Source organism: Cygnus atratus, chromosome 1, assembly GCF_013377495.2.
Source record: "Cygnus atratus isolate AKBS03 ecotype Queensland, Australia chromosome 1, CAtr_DNAZoo_HiC_assembly, whole genome shotgun sequence".
Classification (NCBI taxonomy): Eukaryota; Metazoa; Chordata; class Aves; order Anseriformes; family Anatidae; genus Cygnus; species Cygnus atratus.
Window position 1 is genome coordinate 24,707,096 of NC_066362.1, and position 27,692 is coordinate 24,734,787.

At 37.3% G+C, this 27,692-nt stretch overlaps 1 protein-coding gene across 1 annotated transcript in view; it reads right to left on the reverse strand.

Moving 5' to 3' along the window:
- Positions 1 to 386: 386 nt before the first annotated feature.
- CPED1 (cadherin like and PC-esterase domain containing 1) overlaps positions 387 to 27,692 on the reverse strand; it is a 147,515-nt gene continuing 120,209 nt past the window's right edge. The window contains exons 17-23 of the mRNA XM_035559378.1: positions 25,692 to 25,809; positions 18,755 to 18,891; positions 9,574 to 9,794; positions 9,211 to 9,312; positions 8,917 to 9,004; positions 6,510 to 6,656; positions 387 to 614 (exon numbers count right to left, since the gene is read on the reverse strand). Coding sequence (XP_035415271.1) covers positions 387 to 614; positions 6,510 to 6,656; positions 8,917 to 9,004; positions 9,211 to 9,312; positions 9,574 to 9,794; positions 18,755 to 18,891; positions 25,692 to 25,809 — 1,041 coding nt within the window. The remainder of the gene's footprint in view (positions 615 to 6,509; positions 6,657 to 8,916; positions 9,005 to 9,210; positions 9,313 to 9,573; positions 9,795 to 18,754; positions 18,892 to 25,691; positions 25,810 to 27,692) is intronic.

Here is a 27,692-nt window from a genome sequence, read left to right on the forward strand (position 1 = left end):
TATTACAGTGTGTCTATAAATAGAAAACTAGATAGTGCTGAAGAGATAAAGCAGTCCTTTCCAAATCATTCAAGTGTATACATTTCTCTCTCTTTACTATCATTAATAAACAGTTGCTTGAGCTACAGCTGTTCTAGCTTTTGGCAACAGTTCAAGTAACTGCCCCTCTTCTCTCTCTTTGCATCTTTTCATCTTCCATTCTGAAACCACAAAACTGCTAGGGCATATCTCCATTTCATAAAGATTTAGGAAAAATGTCACATGTCTCCAACTCTGTTGGTACATGTGCAGTCAATAGAGGAAGCACGTCATAAATTCACCATGGTCGTTCGATTGTCGCTCAGGTGGCAGCACATCTCTAGTCCCAGTGTGACATCCAAGAGAGGCTATGTGCTGACAAGCTCCCTCTTACTTGCACAGAGCCTGCTCAGAAGGATTTCAGAATAAACTTGGTTTATTGGACCTCGGACGTGATATGGGGACTGAGAATTTGTTGCATAGTCCTGCAGTTGTGATAGCTTGCTTTGACTGCTGAAATATTTCCCCAGCATATAGTGCCTTGATAACGTCATTGTTATGTGTGGACTTTCTTCAGAGGGATTGGATTTCACCACCTGCAAAAGAAGTGACATATGTGAATGCTTTCTGCATGCACCTAGCGGGATACACAGCTGTGTCTACACAAATGTTGAGACAGCTCTCCACAAAGCAGGTCCTGATACTCTTACCTTGAGCTGCAAGTTGCTTACAAACACTGTTTTAGTGAGACAAATTGTTAGCTTACGTGCTGTTTAACACCCAAGATCCTACTCAGTTAAGCCTTGAAATCTAAACGTATAGCCCCACTACACTCGGCTGATTCTGTAATGTCTCCAGTGTATTAGGCTCTGTGTTCTCTTCATTAGGGACAATTTGATCTCAACTACCAAATTCATACTTCACAGCTTGCCTGTACATCTATCATTGGAAAAAATAAACTCAGGACAGCCCTGACTTACAGAAAGGTATAAATACAGACATGCTCTGATCCCAAGTAATTGAGGGACCTATGCTGTTTCTCATCTGCAATCCCTTCTAGAATGTTCTTGCTCTCAGGTTTTGATGAAAGAGCAGCCCAGTTCCATGGTGGGCTGAGAAGTAGACCATGACTCATTTCTCCAAGAAGGGAGTTCCAGTGCATTTCAACAGCCCTGTATCAGCTTGGATGTTTTGGGGCAGCATACTGACAAAACCACAGTGTGGTTCGGTAACTTCTCCTTGGACCCCCAAGTATGCATAAATCTCTGGGATTATCATGTTCAATACATGTGGAATAACTGAATATCTATTAGACTAGTGAGAAAGTGAAATGTAGGGTCCTCAGAAGCTTGATGGCTAAAAGGGTCTCCTGTGAGATGCTGAAGGGCTGGTCTCAGTGAACACCCTGTCACTGATGAATAATGAAGCAACTTCATGAGAGGGAGAACTCAGAACCTTGCACAGGGCAGAGCACCCTTACCCAGCCAGTGGGAAATACAGAGACAGCAAAAGAGGAGCCAGGCACTAAACTTATTTCTGATAGCTCTGATGGTTTTCAGTTTTTCTGCTGTATCAGTCATGGCACAAATATAAAAAAAAAAAAAACAAACAGACTTCATTTATTAATGTATACATTTATGCAGGAGCATATTAACTCGTAAAAAGATGATGTCTATTTACAGTCAGTGAACAATGAGAAACAATGTTCATATGTAGTGAAGTTCATAGTAAATGTATTGAAACAGCCCACACAAAATTAAATGTGAATGAAGGAAAAACATGTGCAAAGGCTTGAAAGACTGGGCAGAAAGGCCATGACAGAGCTGGCTGGACTAAAAAAAGAGCAGGAATTATCCATGTAGAAAATTAATATATCCTCTGATCAATTTGATACCGCTAAGCCAAGGGCTGTTATTTGTTTCCAGGCAATTACTGCAGGTTCATTTTTCTAAATTAATGCCTTAGATCTTACAGCTATTCCAAAGTGATGCCACCTTGAACCAATCATCCAAACTGCATTCCTGTTAGGCATAATCTCCAAGGAATGCAATCTAATGTTCACCCAGCAGCCAGGCACTGATTAAGATACTGAAATACCAAGGTTGCTAGTTTCTGTGTTGTGCCCATGATTTCATTGCTATTAAATTAGGGAATAAATCTGAATAAAAAATAGACCTTTATAACTGCTGGCCAACCTACTTCTTCATAAGCATTTGTGATGAATGAGGTAATCAAGAAATCATGTTTTCGTGTGTGCACAGAACTATGTTTGGGCAGAAAGTGCCAGAGTTATGCAAGATTTTCTGTCCCAGATCAGTATAACCTACCCATTAGACTAGATCTTTTAGCAATCAGAGCAAAGACTGTAGGGTCTACAGAGCTGCAGATTTCTGTGCTCTCAGGGTGACTCAAGGCCCTGTGAAGTGTGTCATTGTGAACCCAAATAATTTATCAGGACAAACAGGGGAAATATTTGACCAGCTACTGAGAACTAAATGAGATCTGATGAATATATTTCAGGTCTTGTCATCTGCACAGAACGGATGGCCCTCCATTGCCACATGGCTGTGCTTTACTTCACATGGCATTTACAGAGGGGTGCTCTCTTCTGGGAGTTTAGGAAGCTATTTTTAAAGAGAAAGAAAGTGAAAGTACAAAGCAGTAGGTTTAATCCACCTCATCTGGCTTCATAAAAGATGAAAAGTTTTGGACTTTTACATAGTGTTCTTGGCTCCATCCTCGAGGCAAAATGCCATTTTCCTAGCAGAAACTGTTTCAGCACCTGATGAAACTCCATTTGCCAGGATTCAGAAATAAACTGATGACAAAACTGTTAAAACTAATGAAGTATCAAAAGCGGTCAAGGACTTTATTTTTGCTTTTGTCAAGGATCAAGTCTGTTTTTTGGTGTCTGATGGATTCTCCTGGGCACATCCATGCCTCTTTCAGCACACTGGCCTCTCAAGCCTCATTAACAACAGCTCCATGATCCAAATTCTTCCCTGATCTTCCCCAGAAACACATACTCTCTGCTGAGATCCTCAGGCAGAAAAGCAAGGCCAAATCTGCACATGAGCTCATGAAAAATGAAGGAAGAGTGCATGAAAAATGCTGATAACTGATCATGCCAGGCTGTTTTCCACCTACAAAACATCTGAAATATTTTCCTTTGAAGTTCTCCATTTCACTCAAAAGCTCTGTGGAAATGGCAAGCAACAGCAATAACCCACAAAGTATACTTACATCTTGGTCCTAGACGCAAAGGGTGTCAATATTGCTGTCTGGGTGAAAAGGAGGGAGCCATGTACTCCACAAAACTGTTTATCCATTGCAGAGGTATCTGCTCTGTGGCTTCCCTCCTTCTCAGCTCCATTTGGACTGAGCTATGTTCACCCCTTCTAATGCATTGTGCAGAGGAGATTAAAGGATCAGTTAACTAACCACATCCATTATGTTTGGTCTCAGAGCAGGACAGAGGCCCAAGCAGTGGTCTAAAAACATATGAGCTGCTGAGGAGCCTGAGGTAGAAACCAGCTGCGAGGTTCACATTCAGCACATGTGTTCCAACAGGTCTGAAAATGCTCCCAGCGCTGTGCTCTGCCCCAGTCAGCCTCATACTGGATCCGAGTCGTGGCCAGTTGCAGCTGATTGTTTCTCTCTTTTGGGAACACATTTATTGTCCCATGGACTGTTCTGTCCCTCACATTGTTATCTTAGTCTGGGATGTTTAAGCAGAAAAATCAAAGCCATATATTTATTATTTTTTTATTATGTTTTAAGTGTGTTGCAGCTGAGATAATTAAATATAATCCACAGGCTACAAGAAAATGGTCAGGCTGGCTGTGCTAGGGCTTGGCTGGCGGAAATCACAAGGACACACTCTGGAATATATGCTTGAATTTACTACCATCTCCACTGAATTTCCGTTTGGTTTAAACTACTAGGTTTAATTAGCCACACTGTATTTTGTTTTCCAATATATACTGTGGTTGTCTGATGAAGGAAACCTTATTATCAGATCTTTGCATCTTGTGGAACTTTAAGGAAAGTATATCGTAGCTGTTCTGACACTTCTTCACGGCAAAAATTAGTAATTCTACCTTGTTCCAGGTGTCATGGCCCAAGTTTGTAGCCATGAAGGTCTACAGAGACTCTGTGCTAACCCTGTGTACATCCAAGTCCCTGGAACAGGTTTAGCCAAGAGTAAGTCTTACAGAAAAATAGGCATGACTTGGCAAAATAAGCAAAGGGATTTTTTTCCTGTTCTTGAGAAATTCAGAAATTTTTTGTAGTCTTTCTCATTTGAAGTAATTTGTTTAGACAGAAAACAAATTCCTAAAGTCATGCTGTAAAAGTGCTATCATTTCACCTGTGTGATTGATAGTCTTTTAAATTGTTTACAAATTTTTGATGGCTCTAATAAAAAAACAAACAAAAAAAAACAACTAGGATTTTCTGCATAAGAAATGGTGGAGTTCTGTCTCTTAAGCAGTACTTCAGATTGCTGGTGTCATTTTTCTAGTCACTAAGCAAACTCCTGATATTTCTTCCAACTAGTAGTTTGTTACTGACTCAAAGCCCCTAGCTGACTTTGAAATACCATAAATTCATTAACTCTTGGTTTCAAGGAGATATCCTTCATTGCATTCTTTTTTTTTTTTTCTTTTTCTTCCAGTTTTAACTTTTCGGAAACAATTTCTTTTCATTCTATATTTTTATTCTATTCTGTGGAGGAACTTGTACCTGCCATGTCTCTTTTGATCATGCAGAGGAAATGTATTCTCCTTGAAAAACATGACAGTTCAAGTTTTATGGTCCTAAACAGATTTTAATAGAATAATTTGTGCTAGTTTCCTAGGTTTTTAGTAGACAACCTGGATTCAATTCATAAGAATAAGGATAAGTAATATCATCACAAACAATTTCTTACTGTGCTAAACATGATTTTGTCTGTAGAGATTCCAGAAGGCTTATCTGTGCTTAGATCCAGCAATGCACTGAAGCAAGGTGTTACTGATGATCTCTGAGTGCGTGACTCCAGTTCTCACTGAAGGGTTATTTTTTACCATAAATAAATATATATTTTTAAGTAAGCACCTAGAAAGGTATGTCCCCTTTATTCCTCAAAGCTTTTCCTGGTTCACAAAGAGTGTAATGTAATATTCTTCAGAGCAATAAATTAAATGCTCAGATTCTCAACAGACTGACTGGTCATTCGCAACAGAAAACCGGTAACTGGAGGTTTAAACCAACTACTTGGTGCCATGGGTACCAGGAAGGTCTTGGCTGAAAGCCACAGGAATATTCTGATGACCTTGCTGACACTTCATAACTACCACATACAGAATTACTGTTGCTAGCCCTACAGCAGAAGATACCTGCTTATTTGACTAATCAGAAATTATACTATTTGTTTTCATTCAGGGATGTCTGTGCTAGACCAGAGATGCAGTGTCTCATTTGTTACATGTAAGGTATGAAAAGTCCAAAACCAAAACAGCCCCTTCTTTTCCTGACAGAGAAGAGCACTCTCTGTAAAAAGACATCTCACATACTCAAAAGACATCTCAAAGGAAAACAGAAAAACTTGAAATATCTTGTTTTTCAGACTTTACTTCCACTGATTTGGCAGCCTCTAGGCTGATTTTCTGCCTAGGTAATAATGAGTTTGCTTATTCATTTCTGATCTAAACCATGGACTCCTGTCATTTGTAATAAGTTGTGAAAACTCCTAGCCAGAACTTGAAACAAGCAGAATAAGAACACATTCTCAATAGCCATATATATATATTTTACCATGTTCCTGTTTTGCTTACTCCAGCAATTATAAAACAGAAGACAATCTTGACAGATATCAGACAAAAAAGTAATCAGAACTACATGTGAGAATGACAACACGTAATTTACCACTTCTGCTCGTCTGTCACTATAGTCTGCATAGTCTGTCGCTATATGTATAGTCTTGTATAGTCTGTATATGTATAGTCTGTCACCATAATTATACCAGATAATTCTTTCTTGGACATATGAGAATACAGAAATAAGACTGGTCTTTCAATTTTAAGCTGCATTTTAAATGTATCTATGATTTGATGGGAGTCTGCCAACCAGTTCAGTTAGGAGGGCTTAGAACAAAAACCTGTGAGACTGAGCTATTATAAAAGAACAGACTGAGTACATGCAGAAGTGGTAGGGATATATAATGGATATCAAATCATGTAAGAACCTGGCAAGTGTAAAATATCCTTTTACAAAAGTTACCTTTCCAGAAGAGCACACTTGTTTTTATTTCAAGGAGATGCCATTACACCAGCTTAGCCTGTCCTTGGGCAGTGAGGGACAGATGCCACCATATACGTATAGCAGCCTCCACAGCTTTTGTTCAGGATTATCTGAGTAGCGATTGTGAACCTACCTACGTACCTTTTTGCTTTTAAGCACCTGGCAGTTAAAATCTCTTTTAAATACCTGAAAAAGATACAAAAACTTACCTCATGGAAATGGCAGCCACACTTCCCCCGCAGGAATTCTTTGTAACGTCCCATTGTGATGACAAAGGTGTCAACAACTTCATAGCCATAATTTTTTGCTGTATCCAGGATAATCAAATTTTCATTCCACAAATTTTGCACTTCTGCCTGTGTTCCAGATAAAATATTACAATGTTTTGTCAAAAGTACTGTTTAAAGATTATTTTATTCTCCTATTGAAATAAATAGCAAAACTTAATTTTAAATAGGATAATCGTGTTATATTCTAGATGTGAATTACTACAAACACACTCTTGAAAAACACCTACTGCTCCAAGACTTTTGTAGATTTTTGCAGAAACTGTTTAGAACAGGTTTTGCAGAACAGAAAAAGTCATAAGAAAATCCACAAATTTTTCCCTAATTACACACACACACAAAAAAATCAGGTTGATTTCAAGATGATCTAAACTAAAAAACAAATTAGCAGTAACTGTAATTATTTTTCTGTAGTTGCACAGCTTCCTAAATGGGAATAATTCAACGTTGTTTAAAATGTACTTACTGGAAATCTTTTTAATATACACTCAGCTAATATAAGGTATAATTAAAGAAAAAAAAAAGTCCTATTATAAAGATGTCTGTGTAACAAATGGTTAAATTGTTCCTGTAAAGGGCAAATTTAGCTTCAAATCAAAGCCACTGAGACTATTCCTTAAAAAGGAGTATAAGGCCATGGGTGTCTTAGACACAGTCATAGCAAAGAAGAGATTATTTCTCAGGATATTGCAGGAAGGCCAAAAATAGAAAAAAAGGTTGGCCATAAATTTGTCAAGGCAGCAAATATGGCACTGCAAACAGAAGGGTTTTGAGGTTAGATGGTGTGATCCAGAAGTCCAGAGAACCCAAACTGCAGGGGCAATTTGGGTTATGGTTCAGATATGAAAAGGAAAAGAATGAGAGTTGCATATTGTAGTTGATTTCTGGAGTTTTATGGAATTTACTGGATGAGAAACAGATAAAAGTAATCCTGAGAAGCCTTTCATATTCTTCTATCCTTGCTTCACCTACCTGAGATCAAAGTTCTACTTCCTCGTAGGACTGAACTCTGCTGAAATTTATGGGAGGAGCTTATGACCACTTTTCTTCCTATAGATTCCAGCCACTTCCCCAATGTACCCTAACTTGATCATGTGTATAAACTAAGAAAATGGTTGAAATCAATAAGAGGAATTTGAGTAAACACTATTGGCAGATAGAACTAATCTAGAAAGAGGGAATGGGCAAAATCTGGCAAGGCAGTCTCTACAGCAAAAATCACACACTGAATAAAGCAGCCTGTTATCACTGCAAGAAGAGGTGAATGCCAGTCCTCAGTGTGATAGGACTGCTGTACATAAGCTATGAAAGCTTAGAAAGAGTGTTGTACAATGCTGGTAGGCACCATTACTCTTTTCTACAATCCAGTGCTTCCCAGACTTGTCTCTTCCACACATTTTAAATAGAATCATAGAATCAGAATATCCTGAGTTGGAAGGGACCCATAAGGGTCATCAAGTCCAACTCCTGGCACTGCACAGGTCTACCCAAAAGTTTAGACCATGTGACTAAGTGCACAGTCCAATCGCTTCTTAAATTCAGACAGGCTTGGTGCAATGACTACTTCACTGGGGAGCCTGTTCCAGTGTGCAACCACCCTCTCGGTGAAGAACCTCTTCCTGATGTCCAGCCTAAACTTCCCCTGCCTCAGCTTAACACCGTTCCCGGAGGTCCTGTCACTGGTGATAACGGCGAATAGGGCACCTGCCTCTCCACTCCCTCTCATGAGGAAGTTGTATGAGTTCTCTATTCTGTCAACCAAGTTGTAAATAAAAATACTGAATTGAATGAGTTACACAGGATATTGAAATTAGACCATCTGCCACTCTGAGAGGTCTTGGACATGATTTGAATTCACTGCATCACCCACTTAACATACAAGTAACAGGCTAGATTCACTGGTGTGTTCCAGCTGCTTTGTAATGTTCTGGATTTGTAAGTTGGTTAAGACATTTATGGAGAGCTAGAACACTGAGTCATAGAATCCTGGGGAGCGCCTGTGCTTGACATGGTAGAAAGAGCTATGTGCCTAGCCCTAACTCAATTTCTCAAATTTGGCAGCAGACTTAATGGAGGTTGTTCTAGTTCTTGGGACAGCTGACTGAGCACAGTGTCTCAAATGACTCTGATTGCGGTGGAATCCATGAAAGGCTAATTGGTTTGAATCCACATCAGCAAGCCATACTAGCAAATGCAAACATTCTTTCTTTGATCCACTTAAAGCTTGCTCAGCAGAGGAGGTAACATTTTTGACCAGACAGAAAAAAATGTTTTCTGAAATGACAAGTCTTCTGTGAAAATGCACTCACTCTAGATATACTTAGCTTACCTGTGATAAAGAATGTATTCCATCCACTGGGAGGTGAAATCCCATCCCTATAGATTTGATAATTACCAGGATATTTGATAGATTTTCCCTGTTTGGCAAATTAAATGAATTAAAAAAATCAGGACACACATTTTACTTAACAGACACATCAAAAGACATTTTTTTTTTCAAAGTCATTTAAGTGCACACCCATGAGAAAACAAATGAAATGTTTGGATTTAAAAATTCTGGTCATTTCCCATAATTTATTTTATCAAGAATTGACTTGGAATAACACTAAGTGCATAACATTACCTGTTCAACACCTTTTGGATAATTTGCAGGTGATTGGAATTAAGCCACTGAACGCCACCTACAATTAATACCGTCTGGTCTGTGTTCTCTAGGGGACGTGATCTGAAACCCAGAAATAAAAAACAACACATGTTGCCTTAAAACAGATGGCAAACATTTTAACTGCATTGCATTGCATTTCAGTGGACTCTATCTGGCACCCTGATCAGAGGCCTGATGTCATTTTCTACTATTTTTCAACCACACAATACAGTCTGCACATGTTGTGTTTAATTGTTTGGTTACTTTAATTGCAAGATCTGTTAAACACATTTGTGAATAGAATAAAACACAAGCAAGCCAGAAATGGAGTTCATACAGTACCTCTGTAGAAGTTGTTCTAGCGCTTTTTCAAAAGTTGGTCTCTGTTTTGCAGTCATCCAAAACTGGGGATAGTAGGAGTAACTGATAAATGTTTTCCCCTCATTGATATTATGATAACATTTAACATCATGAGTCTTTTGCCATTCCTGAAGAGTCTCATTCACTCTTTCTATTAGATAGTACATCATCCCTCTGTTAGTTGAGTCACCTATAAAAAGAATCTTCAAATGGAAAAAAAGATATGACTTAGACACTCCAAAACACTTAGACACTTAAACTTATACACTCCAAAAAACAAAAGGAAAGAAAAGAATACAGCTAGGCAGGAGGTTTTAAACCCTTTTCATAGCAGGCAAGATATCCCTCTGTGAGCTGCCAGTTCTCCAGGTGTGACAGCTCAGTACTAAAATTCTCCTTTAGTAAAATATTTGTGATCTGATTAGCAAAAAGATTTTCAAAGACAAAATCTGTCTCAAAGACAAAAAGTGCAAGTTATAGATGGCTATAGTTACACACTTACTCCTATTTTCTTTAGCTTAAGTTTATACTTATTTCCGATTGCTAATATAGTGCCTCTCTTGACTGCTTGCAGTTTCCTGCTTTAGTTCCTCCAGTTTTTCATGTGGTTTGCTCCTACACAGCATGTCTTGATAAACTTCTGTCTTCCATAAATGTGATTCATTTGAATTTACAACAAAGTATCACACATCAATGAATGCAGCTGCTGCCTTATTTGGAAAGAGATTTTTTTTTTTTTTTCTGTCATTTCAGAGAGAATAAAAAAGAAGGTTATTGTGGTGACAAAGAACCTGAATACAGTCCTGGGATGTATGTGACATGACCATCAGGAAGCATTGTGTCCTGAAGAGAGTTGGAAGAGACTTCAGGTTGAGCGATGTGTCAGCAGTCTGACTCTGAGCTTGCAACTGAATAAAGAAGTCAGATTTAGTTAGGGTTGCTTCTACTCACTCTGTTGAATCCCCTGACAAATCAAGCATCTCTGTATGTGGAGACCACAGAACTTAAGGCTTTTTTTTTTTTTTTAATGTAATTGCCCCATTTTTAGTGGATAGGACTAACATTTCCTCCTGCTGAAGAGAATGTGTAAGCAAATGCAAATGTTGAAAGGTGAAAAGGAATGTGTAAGCAAAGACAAATGTCCAAAGGAGAAAAGAACCCAGGTTCAGTGCAGTTTTCTGATGAAACTGTATGTGTAATCTGTTGATACCACAGTCACATCAACCATAAATGCACACAGAAAAGCATAAATGTAAAATGGGGAGTCAGAAACCCAACAGAGCCATGACACAGTAACAACCCTGCTTTCTGTGCAGCAGGATGCCTCTTATCCTACCTCCTCTGGCACTAGTTGTCATCCTGTAAATTGGAGTTTTGTTATTTGTTTTTTAAATTTGATTTGTTTTTTGATATTTTACAACTTCCACCTTGACTATTTGGTTATGCAAATAAAATTCAGACTGCACAATATTACATATTTAAGAACATGTTTGCAAAGCTTGTCTTGGAGACTTTATGTGGTGAAAGCATCAGGGACTTCTCTCATCTAATACATCTCTATCTATCCTCTTCAGGAATGTCACAGTTTTAGTGACTGGTTCCCGTTTCCACTATGAGCCTTTTGTGAGTAAAAATGAGCCACAGCAGTGTACCAAAGAAAGTTCCCATAGTATAGAAGCTATTTCAGATGAACCATGATCTGGTGGCAGGGCCAGCAATGCACATGGCAATGACCTGACCATCGCATGCCCTTTCCATTGTGGGCAGCAGAGAATCATTATGTGTGGTAGCAAATACATTGAAACAAGCACTGAACACACAGGGGCTCTTTAACCTTCTGTTCTAGACCTCTCAAAGCTTCTTCACAGCACACATTTTTAAACAGCTGCTGTTCGTGCTTGGACAGCACAGGCACTTCTCTCACATGCAAGGGGATTTCCGACTCTTTTCATATTGTGCCACAAGAAACCTCTTTAAACCAAGCATAACATGACTCAGAAGTCAAGGATCCTTGGTAATGGAGGGATTTGTTGGATGCTCTCTCTCTTTCTCTCTCTGACAAACACAAACATGCACGCCATTATTTACAATTTGGAAGACAGTCTGCACTTATGATATGACCTAATTCCAAAGTAGGCTAACTTGAGGTTTTAAACAAGAATTCTTTTAACTTGCAAAACGTCTTAATCTCTTCAATCTGTCTATATCCACATCTCTTTAATCTCCATTTCATGAGTCCATCACCGTAGTACATAGATGTATATCTACTTAAAGAGTAGTTCTCAGATATTAGTAGACAAGGTTATCATTAACTTGCTGTGTGGGTGAGAACATTTCTATAAAGACATAGAACACCATTAGCAGAATAAAAAACAAACTCTACCAGATTACACACTGTAGTTGGTAGAACATGTCAGATTGTTTCTCTTTTGCTATTCTATCTACAAATGATACCATGTTGGTATCACTAATTGCAAAGGAGCACATTCAGCTATAAATTACATTGATTTGAAAAATGCGTCTTTTTGCTTACTCTTCATTGTACTGTGACTAAGATGCTGATAGATAGATATTTTTCCTTCTAGGTGTATTTGATCTAATCTCATCTACCACAGAATTCAAATAGCAGAACAAGACAATTCCTCTCCTCCACCCACCTTCCCCTCCCCCCCCCAAATAAAAAGGAGAGAAGAACCACAGCCAAGGCCAACACTGTATATTCTCTAATAATGTAAGTGTCAAGCGTCATTCTAAATATTTTCAAAGTCTCAAACATTGCAGACCATCAAAGACAGAGAATGACTCATCAGACTCTTTCCTATTTTTTTCCTGATGTCAAAAACAGAGCAAAACACTTGTCCTCACACACACTCAATTTACTCTATTAAACATTTTAGCATTGTAGAGCTTTTCAAATTCTACACCTACACATACAAGCAGTTGGTCCATGCGTGAATTTTCAAGTTTGCTCTGGGGTGCTCAGCTGGTGAATGCTGCAGGAGGAAGGGCACTTTGCCTTTGGACTTTTGAAAATCAGTACCAGGAAAGACAGGCGAGGTAAGATCAGTTCTCATAGTGACCATTCTAGCAGACTTTTTTTAGTTAGAAGTCAGAACTGGGCACTGTGTCCTGTTAGTACCCTGATGTACTTCATATTATTAACACGAGACTCATGAAAATGTACAAAGCCCACCCCTGAAAGAGCAAGTTTTGAGTCTTAAAACATCTCCATTTTCACTCTTAAGTGAGCTTGTGAGGATCTAAAACAGGTCAGGGAATGGATTCGATCAGACAGCTAATCCTATTGAGTGTGTGGGTGTCCATGTGGGAATGTATATTTATTCCTAGGAGAAGGTGTGGCTGAACAGGATGTCAGGAATGAGAGAGATGGCAACATCGCATTGGTGAGGAATATGGGTTACTATGGCGAAATTAACCTAAATACTCAGAAACAGGTCTGCTAAGAGAATGGTTAAGACTCGATGTAAGAGGAGAAGAGAGAAATTAGTCAAGGCAGACCTATGTTCGTACAGAAAGACAGATAAAAAGTGTAGGTTTTCCTCAAATATGTCAATCAATTATAACAACCATATTAGCTTTCACTCAAGAAACCTTTGACTGGTCAAGTAGGTACGAGCCATACCAGTACAGTATCACTGTAATCGTTCAAGTCTGTCTAACTCCAGCCACTTCTTTCAAAGTGAAATCATGGCATTGCTGAAAAACATATAATAAAATTGTCACTGCAGTATGTGAAATCTATGGTTCCTGCCCTCCAGCTCTGACAGAGAGCTCTGAAGTCTGTCTGTAATCTTCACTGTACATATCAGCAGTCACACCGTGGAGACTGTGTGTACTGGGATTTTGAAGGGCATGCTCTCCCATAAATGCAGCAGAGAAGATCTCATATAGAATGATAGGTGTGCATTCCCTGTAATCCAATGCATTCCAGGCTGCTGGATGCATAGCATATCATCAGCAAATCTGTGCACACTGAGCATCCATTCATTAAGGCCTTCTCTGTATCCAACAATCTGGTTCTAACGGTTGTTCCAACCATCTGTAAATCCTGGAAAAAAAATACTCCTTTTCTTCTGCCTAAAAAAAAAAAATAAATAGATCCATGGGGAAGAACAGGACATTTGTAGGTTATCCTACCTGCAAAACCACTTTTCAAACTGCCCTCGCACAAAACTGACAGAACACATTTTGTCATGGTATGCAGACCATCAGAAAGCATCTTTCAAAGCACCCACCCTTTGCAGATCAGCTTCACTATCAGCAAATGCTTGGACAACCCAGAGGCTAAAGTCAGTGGTGTACAGCCCCTGGAATAAAACTTATGTCTTTGAAATAACCCAGGAGATTTGATGAATTACAATAATCATTAAATGTAATTGAATGTGTGGTAGCTATGGCAACAGTTGATTCTTTATAGTTGCATGAGCTTACTATAACTGTGCATGCCATGTACTATTTGAACCAGTGGCTCTGTGGATATTTAGCTCCATGACAATAAGGAGCCAAAAGATGGTTCAGGTGTGCAGAATATGCTGTGACTCATTTACATCACAGGCTGGCACAAGGCTCAGTCGTGCACTGTTCAGGTCAATGGGGGATTTGTCTGCAGAATGACTAAAGGATCAGGCATACATAGGGCTATAATTTTACCAGACGGAGAACAATACTTTCACACAGACAGATGTTTTCAGTGTCTTCTGTTGCAAATGTTTTGTGTGAAAAAAAAAATAAATAAAAAAATAAATCCATTATAGCTTACAGGCCTTAAAAGATTGTGTAAGCATAGTGGAATCCACTTCTTAACCAGACCTATCATTATAAATTAACCACGCTTAAGAAATTCAAACACCTGTAAGTCCAAAACAGTACTTAACTCCAAAATATTATTAAGAAATTATAAGCTAAAATTCTTGTTTTAACAGCTGAATTTTAAGTACTTCAGCAAATATTACCTTTTCATATTTCCTGTTCTTAATTACACATGATTCAATGGTACTTTGTTATAAGACTAAACTCTGAGCAATATTTCTCAATGATAAACAAAATACATATCCCTCCCTGTTACTGAGGGCAGCTTTCTATGTGCTGCTAATTGGATAAATAATTACCTGTTAGAACCCCTTTTCCTTTACCTATTTATAAAAGTTCTTGTACAAAAATCAAAGCTTCATGTCTTCACAGGATTGCATAAATCTTACAGCAGAAGCTTGTTAACCACACTTACAGAGGATTTTGTTGAGCCAATATAATACAGATATTTTTATTATGATTGCCTATTTCTTTCATTCAATTAGAGCATACATGTGGAGTTCCCTATGAACAACATAACCTGCATCTCACTACACTTACCAAGAGTTTAAAATGGTGAACAAGGGCTACAGATACCAAGGGTGGACTGAATGAAAATCCACTCAGCCAGAACCACTTTAGACTCAACACTTCAGAATTTTCCTGTTTACTGTGTTTGAAATGTAAACGTATGACTGACTAGTCTTGCTAACACATCATAAAGAAAAACAAGGCTTCTTACAAACTGTTTTTGTGAATGTGTATCCCTTCTCATGTCTCCACCAATCTGAGTGTTATTGTTTCACTACAGGTGGTCTTAGGTTTTACAAAACAGAAACAACTTAGCCCAAGCACAGTTTTATATACACACAAATTAAAATAGTAATTAACAGTGATGTGGGACCAATTTGAAATTATAGCTAGGGTAAATGAATTTCTGTTACAGAGAAAGGAGATGAAAATTTTAGAGATAAGCTCTGAAGTACAAATCAGTTTTAATATAAGACGTGAAAGCAGCTTGAAGTTAGAAAACAAAATTATGAAACATGTTTTGGTAGGTTTTTGTATGAAGAAAATAGGAAAGAAGTGCTGTTTGTATGTCCATAAATATCTTTTGGAAACATTGATAAATGCATAAATAAATTAAAGAGTAAGAGACATATCATCACTGCATTTTACTGTTGTTCTATGAAACATTGGAATAAAAAGCATAATTGCACTTAAACATACAGTTGATCTCACACGTGCTGCATCCACAGAGAGACCATTAGCATTCACTCTCCTTATTATTTTATCAGTTGATGCACATCCAGACCAGAGACACATCACAGTAGTGGTAAACATATTGCATTCTTCCTTTCCCATGCATTAGAGCTGAAGAGTAACATACATATTTTTTTTTCTTTTTGCATGGCTTTTTTTTTTTTCAACCACAAGTGGAGCATAAGAAAACAACCTGCAGTTGTCATAGTTGGAATTTGACAGCAGCATAGAGATTAACACCTCCTTTTTAAAGAAAAGACATAATCACAGACACTTATGCTATCTATCATGCCTTATTGTGATATTTTTGCAATAAGAAGCAAAGCCTACCAGGTCAGAATCTTGAAACCAAACCATGTATTTTTTTCAGGACAAAAGTCAGAGACTTCAGCCTACTGAATCACAAATGTCAGTAATTGCTTTACCTTCAATTCCTGATCAAAGCTTGCATGAGTCTGAACTGTATATGAAGGGTATTCAAGAAACAAATTCAGTCACAGAAGCATGTTAGTATTTTTTATGGAAGTCGTGACATCATTTAATCCAATGATATTACTGATATATGTCTCTCTGCTTTCCAAATGAAGATTTGGTAATTAAGTGGGCTGTATAGAAACTTCATTGCCTTAATTTGGAATAAACTTTGAGCAAGAACTGAGATATTGTGTGGTCTGAACTTAAGCAAATAGGGCTGACTTGGGAGAACTCACAGTTACTTCCAGTTCTGATGGAGCAATTTTACCTCTGATATAGCAAAATGTAGATTTTGCAGAGACCAATGTTACACAAGCTGAATACTTCAGGTATGATGGCATACTACAAAACCCCAGAATACAGGGTTACAATAGTTAGCTGAGCACATTTTGAGAAGTGGACACGAATGAATTCTGTTATTCTCACCTAGCTTCAGCAAAGGAGAAGTATAAATCAAACAAACACTCTAAATCATCTCAGTATCCTCACTGGTTGGTGATTTTGTGCTTATGTTTTGCCCCTATGATCTTTCTACTGTCTGCTTACATTTCGTGTTAAACACTTCAGCTTATATTACTAAGCAAATCATATCATTAATTTGGGTAGAATTCAGAGATATTTGTAGTGCTTAAAGCTGAGGTATATAATGGTTTTGAAATTAATAACACAAATTAGGGAATATAACTATTTATGGATGGTTACCAAAAATCTCTTGGATATTAAAAATGTATTAATTCACAAGAATTTATATCTTACTGTCTACTCAATAGAACACATAAAAGATCAGGATTTCTTAAACATATATAACAGCAATAAATACAACCAACAAACATAAGCCTCTTTCAGTGAACACCTGAAAAAAAAATTACTTTTCCTATTAAATTACTCAGATTGTGTAAAGTAACCCCTAAAGTTTCCCCTAATCAGACAGAATCAGGACCTTATCACCCAAGCTGAGAACCAATTCTACTCCTCTGACTTATGCATGTAGAAAGTTTCTCTGAGTTCTTAAGTTCTCCTGATGTGAGGGAGTTGGTCCAGGCTCTACATTTATTTATTTGGTGAAAGAAGCACAAATGTTATTTGAAAATGCTAGACAAAATTAATACTACCGCAATGTGACAACAGAAATAACATTAGAGGGAAAACATAGGAGAGATATAACAAAAGGGGAAAATGTGTTAGAATGATGACTTTAAACGAATAAACCAGTTAAATGGACATCTGTGAAAAGGTAACAGGAGTGATTCAGCAGCTTTCTACAGACCGGTGAAGGTTATCAGACAATGATGGAAGATTTTTTGCAAAAGATGCAGAATGGGAAACAAGTGCAATTAGTTTTACAGAGATTTTTCTCATGCTGTTAATGTACTTCACATGGGATAAGGCTCTTGTCTGATACTGGAGTAGATGAAAGTCATAACATAGCGGATTTTGCATTAAGATTGGTTTTAATATACCTTTAACAAATGTTGCCCTGTTTTTGACACTGGTGAATATGAGTAGTTGGATTGAGGAGGTGGGAATAGCAGCATAACCCTCTCACACTATACTGGCAAAACACTTCCATATTGGTATGTTGCTCTTCTGCTATCCTGACCAAAAGGTGTTCACTTATTGAAGCAGCCCAATGGAAATTAATGTCAATGGAAATAAAAGACTAAAGCTAGCAAATTCTTCTATTATTTTATTTTATTTTATTTTGCTGTGGTCAATGCAGAAGTGCTTATTTTGTTAATAAGGAGCAAATCAAGATTATTCTCTGTCATATAAACCTATGGTTTTATTTTTTTGTTTGTTTGTTTCTGAGAAAAGTATGGTAGGGGAGACCCAAAGCTCTATAGTAATGGAGACAACCGCAGGCAGAAATAAAGCAAAATGACAACGAAGAATGCTGTGCAAGACAATAAATGACTAGAAAAGAAGGAGATGTTAATCGGAAGACTATTATTTTTGTACTTTTTCCATATAGAAATGGTCTCGGATTCTATCAAAATATCATTGTTAGTTACTATTTTTTTACCTAGACAATAAACTATAAAAATCTTTATAACAATTAATTACTTACTTTCTGGATACTTGTATCCTCAGTAATGTACCTGAGCCTCAGATCAGAGCTCTCTTTCAACAGTTTTACAGTCATAGCTTGCCTATTAAGGCACCCTTGTATTTCCAAGCAATCACCTTAGAAGCTTCACTATAAGAAAAGAATGTGCAAGAAGACTTGGTAAGATTAGTGTGCACAAGCAATGCCATGCATTAGGTATGCAGCAGAAGAAACTGAACTTACACATAAAGTGCGAGACAAACTGTAACAATGCAAATCCCTTCTCCGCTGACAGTGCTTACATACTCACTGCAGGTCTTGTTGATAACCATGTACACCGTAGGTCCTGACACTCCACTGGTGTGACCTAAGGTTTGTGTGAAATGGCAGCATACAACTGTGACTGCATAGGAGGCTAAATTATTGATAGCAGTTTTTGTTTCCATCTGATTTTTTTCCCATTATAATAAAAAGGGAATTTTCTTAAACTATAAAATTGCTTTTAAGACCTCAGAACACTAAATATCTAAGTAAATAATAACAAATTATAGTGCAAAATCTGTTACTTACCCTTCTGCCCTCCACACAGCGCTGGAGTTCAGGCTTAGCTAGCACAGCGTGTTGGCAGTTGTGGGGCTGCCATGTTATTGCTCTCCAGTCACAGGTTCTGTTGTCAGAGCAGCTGAGGCAAGGGACAATCCACTGCCCTGGAAAACAGCAACGGGGTGTCAGCATCTCCTCTGTATTTTTGTGAGTAGCCTTACTGTGAAGCAAGTGACATGTTCTCAAGCATTTTGTCATGGGAGTTTTCCCTAAATTAAATCCCTCTCGACCCTTTGAAGAGACTATTTTCTTTTTCTGCACTCCTTTGCATTTAGCAAGCATGGGAGGTTTTGCTTTCTCCAAAAGAGTTGTGAACGCCCAAATTTGACAGTAGTGTGTGAGTTTATTTCTCAATTCACTTTGCCTTTCTCACATCAGCTTGTCCTTTCCCAACAGAAGGGATAAAATAAAGGCAAAGGGGTGAGGAGGCAGAATGGGAAAAGGATGTATTAATGGTTCAGAAGCGTCCAAAGACAAGATTCATTCTCATCTATCAAGATTCATTCTTATTCTGATCTAAAAATTGGCTGGTTGATCAAAGCAAGACTTCGAGAGCCACTGGATAGAAAAATGAAGCAAGAGAGAGGATGGCTTTCCTCAGCAGTGCACATTTCTTCAATTTGGGAGAATTCAGACAACCATACTGGACTATACATATATGCATTTCAGGTGGTTGAAGTTAGTGAGATGAATAATATATGTGCCTGATCTCTATTTAAAAAAAAAAAAAAAAAAAAAAAAAGATTTTGCAGTTTAGGACTATAAAGTGGGATTATCCAAAGTCAGTGGGTTTGAGGCATCTGTTAGGTAAGGATGAATGGTTTAGTTATTTTGGTTCTCTAAAGCTGTTTAATTCCAAAATCCTACTGGAAATCAGAGGGATTCTATGTGTCTAGGACTGTGTGTGTCTATGTAGTTATGCCAGCAAAATCTGCTTTTTCCTCAGATTAAAGGAGTTACACAAGAAAAAGCAGATGCCCCCAGATCCTTGTGTCAGTGCTACCAAGCCTTGTTAGCACACGTTGGTTTCTCCTTGCAGACCAGGAAATGGCTCCACCAGCAAATAAATGTCTGCAGAGCAGACCTGCAGCCTCTCCTACCAGACAGCAGCGCACCAGCCAGCCTGGTGCGCTTCTCAGACTTTGATATATTGTTACAACACAAGAAGCCACAGCACAAAACAAGGCTGCTATTTATCAACGTTTATCAGGCCGGGGATAGAGTGGGAGGCTGAGCAAAGCAACCCTGCGAAGCCCCAGCGGCCTTGGAGGAGCCGCCTGCTACCTCAGGAATGAGGAGGCTTCCAGGGAGGCAGCCTGTGCTTGAACTGGAGGGAAGTCCTAAGCAAATACTTTGGTCAGTGGCAGATAAAAGTCCTCCCAAATAAAACTGACAAGAATTGTTTGTATGGGAACATGAAGTGGCACCTCTGAGGGCAGAATGCCTCCCACAGTGCTGCGACCGTGCAGCTCTGGCTGCTGAGCAGCCTGCCCTGCTGCAGCTGCTTCTGCTCCATGCCAGAAGCACCCCATGTCAGCTATACTTGCAGGTGACATGAAGAAATGATGGCAGGCTGCAGATGAATGAAAGTTGAGACGCTGAGGTTATTGCACTGTGCATCAGCATGTCTAACCTAGCTCCTAAAGGCCACCATTGGGCAAGCGGCCTGTTTCAGCACAGTGTGAAGAAAGGCAGGAGGGACCTGCTCTCCTGAGCAGGCCTGGTCTCCTGAGCAGACCATGGTGCCAAGGCATGAGCAGGGAGGTGGAGCTGCTCAGTGCTCCTCACACAGAGTAGCTTCAGAAATCACGTTCCTTGTGCCCTAATCACCAAGCTGTTTGTCCTTCTAGCTAACCAAGTACAGCTTAAAGTTCAAAATCCTTTAGGACAGAACAGTAGTATAGTTGCAACTTCGTAATTTATTTGGGAGAAGAGAGGCCTGACCTTTGGTTATTGGGTGAGACCTTACACAGAGTTTTTATCCAGGGATTAAAGTGATTTTTTACCTAAAGCTACACAGTGACTACCCAAGTTTTGGAGCAGGGTGTGCTCTTCCACCACCGAGGCCAGGCATGCTTTGGCATTCCAAGATTTCTGTGGCCAGTGGTGGATCATGTTCCCTCAGTGCTCCCTCTGTGCCCCATCTGCAATCTGTGGCTAACTGGTCATTCCAAGCTTCACTGCGCTCAAGTGAATAGACTGAAAAGTGCCAGGACTGAGATAACACAGTAATAGGTGCCATGTAAATACCTTGCATTGCTTTCTTCTTTCTGAGTATAGACAGAATGGATAGTTGGTTTGAGGTTTGGACTCAGAGACTACCACTGCTGTACAGTTCTTCAGAAACAATATGAAAGTTGTTTTGGGCAGTGATTTATATCTAAAAAATATATGAAAACTGGGCAGTTTTTTTTTTCTGACATTGCGATTTTTCTTTCAAATCAAATACATAAAAGTTCTGGCAATGGCTACAACATCTGAGATCCCTCATTTGATGGAACATTCTGCTTTACTTCATATATATTTATGAGCTGATCTGGTTTTAGGTAATAAACTAGAAAAGTGGAACTATATAAAATGAATATTAAGGATCTGAAATGTCTGAACACTAAAAGTTTAAACTTTGGCAATTGAAAGTGATAAGCACCTTTTGAAAATCTTTAAAATAGTTTGATTTATATTCAATAGCTCTCTAAATGTATTGAGAAAAAAATAAATATATATTTCTTGGCATATTCTAAAGATGAGTGGCAAAAAAAAAGAGAACAATAGAGAACATGACAAACCTATGTTTATAGGAAGCACTGACATTTAATGCTCACAGAATGGATGCAGTTGCTTTATTTACATAGATTTTAAAAATTATTCAAATGTATGCATTTTAAATCTAGTTGTTATGAACTTTTCGTATTGTACCTTCACAGCACTTAGTCACTGCATTCCTAACCTTCACAAATAAAATTTCATTAAGAGATAAAATGAATCTCTTATATAAAAATGGATGACAACAGTAAAAAAAAATCACAATATTAGGTTGGAAATTAAACTTATTTTCTATTGCAATTGTAAGGATTTTTTTTTTTTAATTTATTTATTTCCACTTCTGTGAGGTAGCGGCACACAATGTATCTTTCAGTATAATTTAAATGAGTCTGTGTTTTGTGCTGCTTCAGCAGAGAGTTAGCATTGCTTCTATCAGGCAAAGGCAAGTTTACCTAGCACTCACTGAAGGAGAGAGCAAGAGTAAGCTGCTGTGAGTTTAAGTTTATTCCCAAACTGAAGCTGCTAAAAACAAATTTTTATGAAAGCCTGTAAGTAACGGGTTGTCACAGAAATAGTGAAGGTAAACTGGATTTTTGGCTCATTAAAGAGGCTTATCATAAATCTTCTGCTTAGGGTAGGACATTAAACATTGCCTGTACTCCCATAAACAGCTCTCTTTAACTGGTATGAAAACAAATACCCTTTTAAAAAATTCATCAGAACTGTTTACCTGTATTTAAAAAGCACACAAATGTTAGCCTAAAGTCACAAAGTTTTAACCAGTAAAGGCTGTACTCTTAATTTGATTGTTTTTTCTTCTGGACAGGGTTTTCAGCCTCTTATTTTTATTCAACCTTTACCATTGGCATAGCCACAAATACATATATTTTACATTCAAGATCAAAAGCAACGTTTTTATATAGTGCAAACAATTATCCACAGGAAAAAAAAAAAAGTCTAATCTGAAAACTCAAATCTGAATTTAAATATTTAACTAAACTGAAGCTAAAAGTAGTTTGTTGATTTATTCTCCTAATATCCAACCTAAAAAACAAACAAAAAATACAACAGAACTCTTCCTTTCCATGCATGTCCAAACCAATGTACATTTCACTAAAATTGTTGCCAAAATTTATTTTCAATAAAGGGAAGCCATTGACCATTTCTGACCAAAGTGGGAACCTAAGTTGAGGTCAATCAATTGGCTGTAATGGGTTTCGCATCACTCTCTCCACATACGTATTACTGGTAATGTATTCCCTGCCACACCAACAAGTTTTGTGATCAACTGAATACCTGCACAACAATTACTTTTATTGCTTCATGTGCTTTATGTCCCATGTGTTTCATGTTATTATTGTTGCGCCTTGATGGCAGGACAAATTCATAAACCTATTAAAGATGGAGAAGCATGGAAAAGTCATGCAGCTCATAGTTATTTGAGTACTTCATGGAAGTGACTTCTAACGCTGACTGAAAAAGCCTTTTTCTGAGCATAAACAGAAAGTATGAGCTCTTACTTGTCTGACACAATGCTATTTTAAATATTTGGGTGTGTTTCCATGGGGACAGAGATTTAATGATGTATTTATCAGTTTCCTTTTTTTTTTTTTTTTTGATATCCAGGATGTAGATAGACCACAGATCTCAACCGTGTCTGTGTGTCTGTGGAAAGCTATTCAAAATAGTAACTTTTTGCATCTAAGAAGAAAATTTTAGAAATCATGGTAGCAGTAAAGGAAGCAATGAAAACAACAACTCCCCACAGCACTTTTAAAATGTGCTCACATAGAAATGCATAAGATTGTGTGTGTGTGCAAATTTCCACAAAAATTTCCACCAAATTTCCACAGAGTGCAATAGCTTAATTCACCTGCATGACTTCAGAACAACTTGGGGTTCTCATGGTCGTTACACGATTGCCTCTCTCTCTGAGGAGCCAAACACATGGTTGCTGCTTGCTGACTTCTTTGTCATTAATAATACTATAGCAATACTGAACAGAGACCTGTCTTTTCTATGACAGCCTGGTTAAAAAGCCATTGAATCAAAGGGGATTTTCTAAAGGAAAAAGGATTTTTGTTGCTATAAAAATCATAATTTCCTTCTGTGGTCCCAACAAGATGTAAAGACAGAAACTTCCCCTGTTCAATATTCATCTTCACATATATCAATAAAAGAGAAAGAAATGTGTAAATCAAGCGCATATTTAGTAAGATGCTGAGCTTCCTCCAGAGAACTGTGTCATGAAGCATAGTAGGATGGGAGTAGTCAGCTCCACCTTTGGTTAGACCCTCTGCTACTGCCTCTATACCGTATCACAGGAGTAGAAATGAGGCATGAAATCCTGGTGACACTACTAAGCTTTACCACCAACTTCAGAGAAATTAAGGTTTCATCTTTACATCTGCTTCCTTGCCTCAGCCTCTGCCCATGTCTGCATCAACACGACAAGCTTTGGCCAGCACAGATACATTTTGTTGCAATAGTACCTCAAGTATTCCTGTACAACTAAGCCGTTCCCTAGCATAAGAACCTATGATGCTACCTTACTTCTGCAGAAGTTTTGAGTTCTCTTCTTAGAGGAAACAGGGCATGGCTTGGCTTCTCTGAAAATTTAAGTTATTTAAATAAAAGAGACGTTGCAGCTTTAGCTGGGAATTTGCAATTACTCCCATATGTGTTAGGAAAATGTTCACTGTCAGGACTAGGATATTGTTTTATTGTTAAAATTTTTTAATGATTTTGCACACAAAGCCATTTATTTGGCTCCAGTTCCAAAACTCCACTTCCAGTTTGAAGCTGTGACATACATTAAACTATACAGCCACTTGTTGCTGGATACTGCACATGTCAATTCTAGGCTCATTAGACACCTCTTGGCAATCTTTCACTTCATAAGCCAAAATGATTCTTCCCTTTTTTATAGACTTGTCCTTTGAGACTACATTTCCTGAAGTAGTTTCTATTTTAAATCTATGTGTTATTCACAATAACCTTGTAAATATATGTTATATTCAGCTCTCCTTAGCTAGATATGGTATTCAGAAGAAGCACATTATATTTAAAGAGAAGGAGATTGTCTGCCCCAGAAGGACTCCTCTGTCAATTTGGTTTGGGCTTTGCAGTCAGGAAGTTTACATCCTCATGCAATAGCATAGGCTATTTTGTGCTTCTTTATGATTCATAACTTGTGTGATTAAAACATGCTGTCAGGTACAGCAGTGTCTCCTTTGTGTGTTCCCTTCATTTAACACTGCAAAACAAATATAGGTCCCGATGTTTCATACCAAGTGAAACATTCAGGCAATTCAAGCATTCCTGTTACTTTGTATTGATTATCCCTTGAGTTTGTGCAAGTTCATTGCTGTGAGAAGCTGCTCCTATCTACAGGAAGATAAAGAAAACACATTTTTGGTAGTAGACCATACAGGAGTTTGGTTTTATTTTTCATCCGTCTAATAAAGAATTGAACAAAATTACTAACTGTCTAATGCAGAAGCAACTTAAGCCATGCATAGGACTGCAAACAAAAGTAGTCCTGTGGATTACTCATATTTGTTAAGGTACACGTGCATAAATCTTCATGCAGATGTGACCTAAAGATGAATACCTGCCATTCTACCTATCTTTCTTGATCATACTTGTTGATATATAATCATTACTTAAAAAAAAAAAGACATTTCAACCACACTGTTTTGTCCATCTCGTTATTTCAGATATTGACATGTAAAAACAAACACTTTATTGTTTGCTGAATTTGAAATTGTAATTTTTTTTTGCTTCCAATAGAGAAGTAGAAATATAAAATTGAAATGAGTCAAATTGCATTCTTTTTCAATTTTATTATTATTATTATTATTATTATTAGTTTAGACAACCCCTTTCATTATTTCAATGAACTTTACAGGCTAACTGACAATAACACATGAAGTGGTGGATCACTGATAATGAATTTGTTGAACTAAAAATTGTCAAACTAATTAATCTGATTTTAAAAATCTGTAAATCTTACAAGTGATTAGTTATATCTATTGTTAGGTTAGTGCACGTGCATAGAGAAGACGAAACGTTTTTTTCTAGTTTCGTTTTGGTGAAGTGCGCGAGCTAGTTTTCAGAAGAGAGAACATTAAGTACAAACCTTTTGTGTCTCCAGCTTCACAGGTCTTAAGCACTGTCTGTGAAATTCTCGAGAGGTATTCATGAGACAGAGGCTGCAAGCCACAGGACTCCTCTGGATGGATTTGAGAACCACAGTCCTGAATTAAAATGAAATGAGTGAAAATTACAGCACTGCACCTGGATACATGTGGATACATGACTTTGAAATCCTCTTCAATGACACATAAGGAAAAACATTATTTGGAGTTGGTTCTACAATTTATTCATACTTAGCTCTTCAATATTTTCCTAATATGAAATTTAAAATCATTTTTTTCTGTTCAAACAACGGTTTTGCAAAAAATTATCCCAATCTACAGTCAATGTACATGACACTACATTTGCTAAAGATAAAAAGAAAATTCGTTAAAGCAAACACTTATTCAAGTAATGTTATTTTGTCGCTATTTATCATGAAATCTCTACTTATTTGCTCATAGCAATTTTGTATGCATATCTATAGTCCTAGGGAACATAGTTCTGTCATGAAATGCCTCAAATTAGCTTGAGAACATACAGGTGCATAAAGAAAGAAAAATTCATAAAAAGAGAGAGAAAAAAAAATCAAGGGGAAAACATTTGAGCTAACAGAGGCATTACAAAAACTTACTAGAGGTGAAGAAGGAAAGGATTTAATATAACTATACACATAATCTAACGGTTTTGACGTGAGATGTATTCTGTAGTAAATTTCAGAGACTATCATAAGGGTAAAATATATAATGGACATTATTTTTTAAAATATACACCTTTAATTAATTTTCTTCGTAGAAAAGAATTTGGCAATTTTCATGTTCTAGTTAGAATTCACTAAGACCCACAATTAACACAGAAATATTTTGTCTTTGTTTATGCTTGCATACAAGAATATGGACTGGTTATTGAATCAACCCCTAATGCAATGGCATACACTGGAACCACACCTCATAAAAAGCTTAGTTTCTCACAGTTTGATCATTTCTGTTAAATTTTATAGACATTAGCAGAAATGTAAAGTAAAAAATAATTAATGTCAGGTGTCTAAAAATTAGCAGTAACAATCTGAAATATCAATCAATCAATCAATCTGAAAACAACTATCTGTAAATCTGAAAATGGAGAGTATTATTGGATTTTAGAAAATTTGAATATTATTCTATTTGGAAGGTATATGAAGGTTCCAACAGCTCCCAAAAATTTCAAAGGAAATACTCAGGTTAATAGTGATTCCTGACCATATGTTTTAGCACATGTAGGTTCTTACATTTTAAGTAGTATCTTGTATTAACATTGTGTCTTACAGCCATAATATTCAAGCATCCACTGACATGATATACATTACACCACAGCATTTGTGATATGAGGCAATTTTTTTTTTTTTGGTAACTCTAAACAGGTACAGTATGTATGGCTGTACAAATTACTTGTTATAAATTTGCTTTATTGTTTCTGAAGAGAAATAGCATTGCTGTTTTCAATGTCTACTTTAGGACAAAATGGATCACATCTTTAAAGTGCTTTTCTCCCTCGCCTGTAAAATGAGTCTTAGAATGATTCAGAAGCACGTCTACCTTAGTTCAGTTGAATTTCATTTCAAATTACTTTGTAAGAAGTAAATCCATACAGCATTGCCAGTTGCCAGTTGTTTCATCAGAAGATGGGAGCTTTCTGGGGTCAGTATTAGATTCAGGAAGAATGTTAACTATCTTCTATTTCATTGTTTTACCTTCACTTCTGTATTGTTACAAACTCACCAGAACACAATGAATGTTTTCTATTTTTATTTTTATTTTCATCAAAACTGAAAAGCTACAAAAAAAAAAAAAAAGAGAGAGAGACATAATACTGGAAAAGATCATTTTATGACAAAGGAGAAAATATTATGAAAATTAAACTATGGAAATATTACTTAACGTGTTTTTGTTTTTAAATACGCTATGAAAAATACAGATGGTGCCCTTTCTGGATAAACTGAATATTAGTAATTGTAACATTCAATAAT